The following is a 10698-nucleotide window of genomic DNA, read 5'->3' on the forward strand; positions in this document are numbered from 1 at the left end:
AAAATAACACCATGGCAATTCTTCCCGAAAACATCATCAGTCCAGGTTAGTTCCATTCAAATCATGCAAATTATAGTTCAAAACAAGAGTAAAAGTGGTTGGAAAAGTAGATATGTTTGGGAAGTATTAGTGACCGGATGGGGCGACGAGGCGACTCTCTACCGCATTGAGACCGGCTACCCGTCTGTCTGCATGTCGACATTAAATAAGCGGGATAGCCGAGAAACCCACTTTGGTGCCTGCACTGAAATAACTCGATGTTTGGTTTAGTCGGTGCCTGGTATTTATATGTGGTCGCGCACAGCTTGATCCGGACCACGCCACGTCCATTTTAGTTCCTCCTTCATGCACCAACTCTGCCATGGCGAGCTCTATATCGAAGTGGGAGAACCTCTCGACGGAGCAGAAGCACCAGTTTGTCAGCCTTGCGGCCGACTAGCAGCATTGTCATGCGCGACGGATAGAAGTCGGCTTGCCGAAGGTGAGAGATGACGACGATCCGGCACCCCCGCCAGTGCCAGTCCATGCATGCAACCGCACTTCAACATCGTCATGATGGACAAGCAGGCAGCACTGCCAGTGTCGATGTTTTGGCTGGCGCAGGAGGAGCCAGGCTCCTACCTCGCCCTCCTCACGCATCCCTGGCTGGCTGAGGACCAAATCTATGGTGGGTTCACGACCACAGCGGCCATGGCCTCGGAGTAGCCGATCTTTGTCGACGAGAAGGGAGCGTTCTGCGAGACCATGTGCAGCACTTGCGTTGGCTGCAACGCAATCATGGTGGAGGCGGGCGTGGTAGCTTAGGTGATCACGAACGGGGACATTGGTAGCTCTGCATCACCCACAGTTCACGTGGGCCACAACGACCACGAGTCTAGCCCGTCCAAGTCTATCATGAACCTCACATCGACTAGCTATGTCCAAGCAGCGGAATTCGACAAGGAAGAGTAGGACATATGAGAGACGTAGGCGTCCGCATTCCATGTGGGCATATCTGTGTCCCATGTCTTATTCTTCCTCGCCGGTGACCCGTAGCTGAACATCGTAGAGCTCTGGCCTGGCAAAGATGTCGGACCTGAGAAAGACAGGATATGGAACACGAACGCTTCCACAATTGGCGAAGATTTAGACTAGGTTTACATTTTATGTTAAAAATGTCATGTACACTTTTGTTAAATGAAATATGTTAAAAATGTCTTGAAATTGGTCTTGTTTAAATGATCGTCTGGTTTGTTCAAATATCGCTTAAAATGTGTCCAGACATTTCATGGATAGGGTTGGATGGCCGGCTCCTGTGTTATTGTCGTGGATGGATACCATTTCTGTATGAGTGGATAGCGTTGAAGATACCCTAAAGCTTTTTTTTTCTTGAAAAACTCTACAATGCTACAAAACTTTTTGGAGATAAGTTTATGGGAATGATAAAAATAGAAATACCGAATACTAATCTAAAAATCTGACTTGAGATGTGTTTTTATCAGAAGAAATGACTTAATTTATTTTGAAAATTCCTTTAACCGTTAAATTTCTAACGTAACAATGATTTTTTTTTGAAAGATCCATCTTGGCTGGCTTCAATAGTTTAGCAGAGAACAGACAGGTTACAAGAGTTGATCAAAAGATCAAAGACTAAGATAAGAGCAACACGGGACTAAAGGGAAAAGAGAAAGCCAAAAGGGGTAAAATAATATCTCGCATCTAAATCCCCGAATGGGGTCTCTATAGCTTTGGCTCCCGCTAAATGCCACTGTTCCATGTTTCGCCGTATTAACTTAACAATGATGCTTAACCACGTTGGAAAGAAATGCATTAGAAGAAAGGACAACCATCGCTTAAGAAAAGACATACCTCACACAATATATGTATAAGCAGCAGAAAAGTGTGGTTCACACCAGCTAAGCGCACGTAATCTATGTCTCATCCCATATGGTGCATCAGATGATAGGCTAGGCTGACGTGTAACGTGCCTGTATCCGGCGCTTTTCGGCCGAGGACGCGCGCGAAATCACAAAAATCAGCAATGCGAGCTGTACTAGACTACTAGTGTACTTGAACCCTTCACGTACACGCCATGGCATATATCTTTTGTCGTGTTAATAACCTTTGCTTTTGGGTGGTGATCGTGTTAATCAGCAAGAAACTAGTCTCCTGGTAATAGAAACGGCGGAGCTGGAAAGCAGTGCGTGTATAACAGTATAAGCTAGGAGAAATACAACCAAACAAAAGTGAAAGGGCACTAATCTGCGCCGGCGCACCGGCCCAACCGTTCGGCCGGTCGCGTCAGGGCCGTTGGATTTGAGCCGCATGGGCCATTGGATCTGGCGAAAAAAAAGGGTTTGCCCCGCAGCTTCTTCTTCCTCTCGCTGGAAATCACATCTCCCACTCGGCGCGTGCGTCCTCTCCCCTCCGGTGCCTGACCTCGTCGCCGGTCCCCACTCCCGCTGGCCGTCCTCGTCGCCGGTCCCCATCCTCGTCGGCTGTCCTCGTCGCCAGTCCCCATCTTCGCCGTCTGTCCTCGTCGCCGCCTTGACCCATGAAATAGCTGCGCCTGCGGTTGTAGCTCTCAGCAGCGACGGGTGAAGCTCAGGTTGCAGCTCCGCCGCTGTCCCTCGCCGCAGCCCTGTCGCCATGGCCACGCCCAGCCAATCTTTTCTCCTTCATCATCCAAGTGCAGATATATTTTGCTTCAACCATGGTTCATTTTTGCTACGACCGGTGACAGGAATCGCTACAACCATTCATGTCGACAGTCACGGCGCCGACCACGATTTGGTTCAACCTTCGTCGGGTTTTGCCGGGAGTAGCAAGACGTGGCACCGGTTGTAGCTTTTCCCGTTGTCGATTGCAGCAAAAAATCGCGTGCAGCTCCTTGCCGTCAACCCGTCGTAGCCTCGCCGTCATAACCATTGTTGGCTCTAGCTTGAAGCTTTTTTCATGGTCGGTTGAAGCTTTTTTCGTAGCTGCTTCCAGCTTTTCCATGAGGATTGAAGCTTTTCTGTCATGCCTGTTGAAGCTTTTTTCTCCATCGGTTGGAACTTATACTAGGCCGGTTGAAGCTTTTTTCCATGTCCGTTTGCACCAATTCGTTGCCGTTGCCGTCGCAGGTCGCGGTCTTCCCCACATATGATGGATGTAGCAAAAATCCCGCCGGTAGTAGCAAAATCTTAGGACGGTTGCAACAAAAAAAGGCACCGCGCTAGTAGGTCGCAGACCCGCCGTGATGAATGTAGCAAAATCCGGCGCCGGTAGTAGCAAAAAAAGACGACGGTTGCAGCTTCTATCTCAGCTGGTTGTAGCTTTCAGGGGGGGGGGGGTCATCGTTGGAGTGGAGCTAGATGGATGGACGGAGTGCACCATGAGGGGGGGGGGGGTAGGAGCACCGCCCCGGCGAGTGGGATCTGGTCTAGCCGGTTGGCTTTCATCGGCATGGCGTGTGCTTTGGTCGCTCGTGGAGAGAGAAAGAGCTGGGGAGGAAGAAGAGCGGTTGGCAGATGGATAAGGCCGTAGATGCGTGGCTAGGAAAGAGGGAAAGAGGGTGTTGCATGTGGGCCTGGATGCGTGGACGAGCGACTTGGCGCAACAAGGAAAAACGGATTGCACGCCCCATGCGCGACCGGCGGAAGACTCAGCCAGTGCGCCGGGTATAAACGTTTCCCAAAGTGAAAAGGAACAATGCAAGCTGTAAGGCGGTTCTATACGTGCACGCCATGATATATATTTTTTGTCAGTGTTAACAACCACTCCCTATTCATGGTGGGGCAGCGTGGTTCCAGTGAGGCTGAAATGTGCGTATGCGACGCATGGCTTGATGCCGGAGGCTGGGCTGCGCAAGACCCGCTGTTAAACCCCATCGTCTTGCACACATCAGGCATCCACCTCAAAGTGCATCCACCTCCGTTCGATTGTGGTATAGGCCATGGCAGCCGCAGCAGCGGGTGAGAACAGCAGGTTAACTAGGGTGAGAAAGAAGGGGGATGGCAAGTTCACCGCAGTTATGAAGCACCCGGTGACGAAGACATTGTTGTGGCTGGGGACGTACCAGTCCCCTAAGGTCGCCGCGTGCGCCTACGACCTCGCGGCTAGGGAGCTGAAGGGCACAAAGGCAAAGCTCAACTTCCCCTACCCTCCGCCGGCCAAACTGGTAATGGAGGTGATTGCTGCACCGAGGCACCGCAGCCGCGGTCACGACGCACATGCACCACTCTTTCAGGTTGTTAAATTTTCACCGGACCCCACAGCACTGCCTCCACCACCGCCCAAGCTGGTAGTTTACTTTTCCTTCCACTTTGAAGCGCCCGCTAGAGACACCCCACCGGTGCCTGCATACCCGTTCCTGCACATCCCGCTTCCGGCACGTGCACGTCTCAGCCTGAAGCCGGTGCATGTGCACGCACCTGCTCCACAGCCACAACAGCCTATCCAACGGATGCAGATCATGGCGCAGACGGAAAGCTGCTTAAGCTCCTCAAGGGTCTTAGAGTAATTCTATAGGGATAGGAGAGGCTGTTTAACTTGTACCTCAATTCTCTCTCTTCTTCTCCCGTATCTCTCTGTAACGACCTGTTTGGTCTATCTCTCTGATCTCTCTTGATTTCTCTCTGTAACTTGTGTACCAAGGCTTTTGCCCAATATATACAATACGGCCCGAGACAAAGGGTTCTATACTTCCCAAATACTTTCACATGGTAACAGAGCCTCTTCCTCATTAGATTCAAAGAGATCGCATCTAGCTACCTTTGCGACAGAGATCATGTCTACCACCTCCGCCATGTCACCCAGCACCATGGGCGCAATCACCACCACCTCCTCCTCCACCTTTGCCTCCCCATCCACAGCCACCCGTACCTTCCACGGATCGCCACCACGGGAGAAGCTTACAAGGGGGAACTCACTGCTATGGAAGGCCATCGTGCTGCCACAGATCAAGGGTGCTCAGATGGAGCACTACCTCGATGAGAAGATCCCGCCACCGCCGGCCACTCTCACCATCACCAAGGACAGCAAAGAAGAGCAAGTCATCAACTTTGCACGAACTCTCTGGTATGCACAGCAGCAACAAGTTCAAGGGTACTTGATGGGTTCCTTTTCCCGCGAGATCCTTTCACAGGTTGGCACGCTCTAGAAGCCGGGCGAGGTGTGGCGCGTCATCAATGAAATGTTCACTACTCAGAGCCAAGCACAGGCGATCAACACCCGCATCGAGCTCACCAACCTAAAATTAAAAAGTAACATGGCCATGGCAGAGTACCTTGGCAAAATCAAGAGCCTCACCGATGAAGTTGCGTGCACCGCTGTGGCACTCTCCGATCCTGAGATCGTACGTCTCCAAGATCCTTGCTGGCCTCGACATGGATTACAATCCAGTCGTCTCTGCTCTTGCTCCATGGGTGGAACCCCTCACGGTTCCAAAGCTGCATAGCCAGCTGCTCAGCTTTGATGCCCGCCTCACCCTCCTCCATGGCGGCGATCTACGGCAATCTTCTGCATACTCCCCTTAACAGGGTCGCGGCCGTGGCCATGGTCACCAGGGCGCCAACCATGGTGGTGATCGCGGACGTGGCGCTTCTTCGGGCGATGGTGCCCGCTCTGGTGGTGGCTACGTCAACAACAATGAGGGTGGTGGCTACGGCACCAACAATGGGGATGTCGGCTTCAACTCCAACAATGGCCGCCTCAACTCTTCATCACGTGGCCACCCTCATTGTCAACTCTGCAAGAAGGCCGGTCATGAGGTCATTGATTGCTGGCATCGGTTTGATGAAAATTTTGTCCCGGATGCTCGTTTGGTTGTAGCCGCTATGCGCGAGCAAGGAGGGGATGGCATCTGGTATGTCGACTCTGGTGCTAGGGACCACGTCACCAATGAGCTAGAGCAACTTGCCCTTCACGAGATGTATCACAGCAGCGACCAGATCCACACCGCTAGCGGCAGAGGTATGGATATTTGTCATATTGCTCAAGCTTCACTTAATTCCCCTAATCTTCAAAGTGATCTAGTTCTTAGGGATGTTCTCCATGTTCCACAAGCTGACAAAAATCTTTCCTCTATGTCTCGTTTAGCCACCGATAACAATGTCTTCTTTGAAACTCACCCTCGTTATTTTTTTCATCAAGGATCGGGCAACGAGGGCACTTCTCTACCACAGTAGATGCATTGGAGGACTCTACCCCATCTCAACTGAAGCACTTAGCCTCAAGCGTCATCACGTCTACTCCGTCATCACGCCCTCTTTGGCACGGTGGCATCAAAGATTAGGACATCCCTCATCAATCATAGTTAGGCAAGTAGGCAATAAAGACAATCTTCCTTTGTCACATAGTTCAAATAGTGAGTCTATTTGTGAAGCCTGTCAATGTGCCAAGAGCCATGAGCTTCCTTATCCTAAGTCCACTACTGTGTCTCATGCTCCCTTAGAGCTTATTCTCAGTGATGTATGGGGTCATGCCAGAGATTCTTTTGGTAGAAAAAAAATACTATGTTAGTTTCATTGATGATTACAGCAAGTTTACATGGATTTATTTGCTTAAGTATAAATCTGAAGTCTTTTCCATCTTCCAAGAATTTCATAAACTTGTTGAGAGACAGTTTGACAGAAAAAAATTATCAGTCTAAAGTGACTGGGGAGGGGAGTATGAGAAACTTTACTCCTTTTTCCGTAGCATTGGGATTACCCACTATGTGTCTTGCCCTCATGCTCATCAGCAGAATGGCTCTTCTGAGCGCAAACACCGTCATATCATTGAAGTTGGTCTCTCTCTTTTAGCTCATGCATCCATGCCCCTAAAGTATTGGGACGAGGCTTTTATCACAGCTACATATCTGATCAATCGCCTTCCCAGTAAGGTTATTATCAACTCCACTCCTTTAGAACGGTTGTATCATCAAAAGCCAGATTACAATTACCTCAAAAAAAATTGAGTGTGCTTATTATCCCAATTTACGTCCATACAATCGTCACAAGCTTGAGTTTGGCTCCACACAATGTGTCTTTATTGGGTGCAGTAACCTTCATAAAGGATACATGTGTTTTGAAATATCTACTGGACGCATTTATATCTCTCGTGATGTTATCTTTGATGAGACACTCTTTCCTTTTTCCACACTTCATCCCAATGCGGGAGCTTTGCTTCGTGCGGAAATAGCACTTCTACTAGACTATGCTACACTTCTTGATCACGGGGGTGAATTAACTGATCATGATCATGTGCAAAAATCCAAAGAAAATTGTGTTTCTAATGCCTTTTGTGCAGATTCCTGTCGTCATTTTATGTGCACCACATACAAAATAGGCACGGCCTCCAGTGCTGATTCGGCTGACAACGCACAATCCCAGACGGATCCACGGCAGACTGCAGCGCTGGGCGGCGCGAGATCCCACACTGATTCGTTGTTGCAGCGCACCCTGGTGGCCGACAGCACCGCAGACCAGGCGGACCCCACCAGTCCAGGCGCGTCGCGCCAACCGGCGCTCGCATGCCCCGCGACGCCCATCGGGCAAGGCGCGGGGGGTAGCGAGTTCGCGGCTGCCACGTCTCAAGGGGGCCCAGCAGCTGACCGCGTCGCGCCAACGCAGGACCCGCCAGTTGCTTCCGACTCGCGAGTCGATCGTGGCCGCGCGTCGGATGTGGAGCAGACCCAATCTTCCTTGGATCAAGAGCCTCATTAGCCTAGATCTTCTGCGGGCAACGTTGCAACAACAGGATCTTCTGCGCCTTCTTCACCTCTTCGTCGACACACAAGGTCTCAATCAGGTATTGTCAAGGAAAAACAATATAGTGATGGTACAATAAAGTATAATCCAACTAAGTGTGATTTCCTTGCCACTACTGTGAACCTATTAATCTGCATGATGCTCTCGCTAACAAGGATTGGAAGGAAGCCATTGACAATGAATATAATGCACTTATAAAAAATCAGACTTGGCATCTAGTACCACCGCAACATGGTGCTAATGTGATTGATTGTAAGTGGGTATACAAGATTAAAAGAAAATCTGATGGAAGTATAGACAGGTATAAGGCAAGGTTGGTTGCAAAGGGTTTCAAGCAAAGGTTTGGAATTGATTATGATGATACCTTTAGCCCTGTTGTTAAAGCAACTACTATTCGTCTTGTTTTGTCCATTGCTATTTCCAGAGGTTGGAGCTTAAGACAGCTAGATGTTCAGAACGCGTTTCTTCATGGTGTTCTTGAGGAAGAAGTGTTCATGAGGCAACCACCAGGTTATAAAAATCACAGCACACCACACTATGTATGTAAGTTGGATAAAGCCGTATATGGTCTAAAGCAGGCTCCAAGAGCATGGTATTCTAGGTTGAGCATGCAGCTACAACATCTTGGGTTTACATCATCCAAGGCAGATACATCCTTGTTCTTTTATAGCAAAGGCAATATCACTATTTTTGTGCTTGTTTATGTTGATGATATAATTGTTGCTAGTTCATGTCAAGAGGCCACTGCTTGTTTGCTTAAGGATTTAAAACTTGAATTTGCTCTCAAGGATCTAGGTGATCTTCACTATTTTCTTGGCATGGAGGTAAAGCAAATTATAGATGGCATACTTCTTTCACAAGAGAAATATACAGCTGATGTTCTAAAGAGAGTGGGATTGGAGAATTGCAAACCTTTGAGCACACCAATCTCTACCTCAAAAAAACTTACAGTTGACAGTGGAGAAGTTCTTGGCTCATAGGATGGAACAAATTACAGGAGCATTGTAGATGCTTTACAGTATCTGACACTTCCACGTCCTGATATCTCTTATTCAGTAAACAAGGTATGTCAATATTTGCATGCTCCTAGAACTACTCATTGGACAGTAGTTAAAAGAATTTTAAGGTATCTCCAGTATACTCAAGGGCTTGGACTTCAGATTGTCAAGTCTTCTTCCTTGCTTGTTACTGCATATTCTGATGCAGACTGGGCAGGGTGTGCTGATGATAGGAGATCTACTGGTGATTTTGCTGTGTTTATGGGATCAAATCTTGTGTCATGGAGCGCAAGAAAGCAAGCTATTGTCTCAAGGTCAAGTACAAAGGCTGAATATAAATCTTTGGCAAATTCTACAACTGAAGTGATGTGGATACAAACATTACTTTATGAACTTGGAATTAAAGCTCCACAAGCTGCAAGACTATGGTGTGACAATATTGGTGCAACTTATCTCTCAGCAAATCCTGTTTTTCATGCACGGACGAAACATATTGAAGTTGATTTTCATTTTGTCAGAGAGAGAGTAGCTCGAAAGCTGCTTGAAATTCGGTTTATCCCCACACGGGATCAACTTGCGGATGGGTTTACTAAACCTCTTAGTGAGAGAAGATTAGATGAGTTCATATACAATCTCAACCTTGGCAAAACTTCTTGAGGTTTAGATTGAGGGGGAGTATTAGAGTAATTGTATAGGGATAGGAGAGGTGTTTAACTTGTACCTCAATTCTATCTCTTCTTCTCCCGTATCTCTCTGTAACGACATATTTGGTCAATCTCTCTCTCTCTCTCTCTGTAACTTGTGTACCAAGGCCTTTTCCCAATATATACAATGCGGCCCGAGACAAAGGGTTCTACGCTTCCCAAATACTTTCACAAAGGGAAGCGCTAGGGGCTTCCTCTCGCCACCTGGTGTTCAAGAAACCCAAACAGTTCATCGTTCCCGTCACACCTAGTGCTCCAACAGAAGGAACTGCTGACAATTTCACCAAGCTGTGGTATTTCCCTGGTGCTCCTGTTGTTTAGCCTCAGCCGTGCGCAATATGCACTGAGATCCCATAGTCATGTGCCATCATAATCCAGAGGCAATCTGAATCTATCTATCATATCAGTTTTAATTACAAATGTTTTGAATGTTGTTCTCATGTGTCGCTACCATGTAATAGGTGTATTGTAGTGTTGTTTATCATCATGTTGTTTGTTTTTACCAATCATGTAATCTGTTAACTCTTGTCTTGTGTTTTATTTTCGAGTGGGTGCACTGTTGTCTTATGTTACCATACTATATTTTGGGTATGAAACATTTAATCAGTCTACTCCATTAGTTAATCAATATGTTGTTTGGTGTGGAGTTTGAGATAATTGATTTGAGCTGAAGAGAGAAAATATAGCACAAACACCAATGTTGTTACAGTTTTTAATGCAAAGCGAAGAAGGATGAAATATGTGAGTTTCAAATTCAGGAAATCAGACTCAAGGATCAAATGATCCTAAAAAATCATAAAAGTCCAAACTCTCATGTCATCCAAGCGCGCGGTTGTTGTAGTATATCATGAAAAAAGTTTTTTGTAACCTTTATAACTGAACTATAAATAGCCACTAACAATCAAATCCCCGTCCGCTTCACTAGTTTATGTCTCGAAGGCGGCATGAACATTTATCTCTATCCAGATTTCTCGGGGGATCACGGCCCTGAATTTCGGTACATCGATCAATAGTATTAGAAGTATCCAAATGTATAGAAAACTATAGTAACTCATGTATGGTGATATCTAAAGTAGTGGACTATCTTCGGTATATTAATTTTATTCAATAAGAATAATCTTAAAAAATGTGGAGTAGCAAACATATTTGAAGTACAAAGTTATTAGTTGTCTTAACACGAAACATTTTTATAGTAATATTTTGGGCACTATGTTGCAATTGCTATGTTGTAGTACTTATCTCTTGGATTTGCAGTATAGCATATCCTTATTTTCTTCCGGATGT

The 10698-nt window shown here is 47.2% G+C and overlaps 1 protein-coding gene across 1 annotated transcript; it reads left to right on the forward strand.

Annotated features, from left to right (window-relative positions):
- Positions 1-3916: 3916 nt before the first annotated feature.
- Positions 3917-9735, forward strand: LOC123161831 (ethylene-responsive transcription factor ABI4-like). Its single transcript, XM_044579653.1, has 3 exons — positions 3917-4471; positions 8199-8202; positions 9596-9735. Exons 1-3 carry the CDS (start codon positions 3917-3919, stop codon positions 9733-9735), a joined length of 699 nt encoding a protein of 232 aa, XP_044435588.1.
- Positions 9736-10698: the final 963 nt, after the last annotated feature.

The sequence above is a fragment of the Triticum aestivum genome, chromosome 7B (assembly GCF_018294505.1).
Source record: "Triticum aestivum cultivar Chinese Spring chromosome 7B, IWGSC CS RefSeq v2.1, whole genome shotgun sequence".
NCBI lineage: Eukaryota > Viridiplantae > Streptophyta > Magnoliopsida > Poales > Poaceae > Triticum > Triticum aestivum.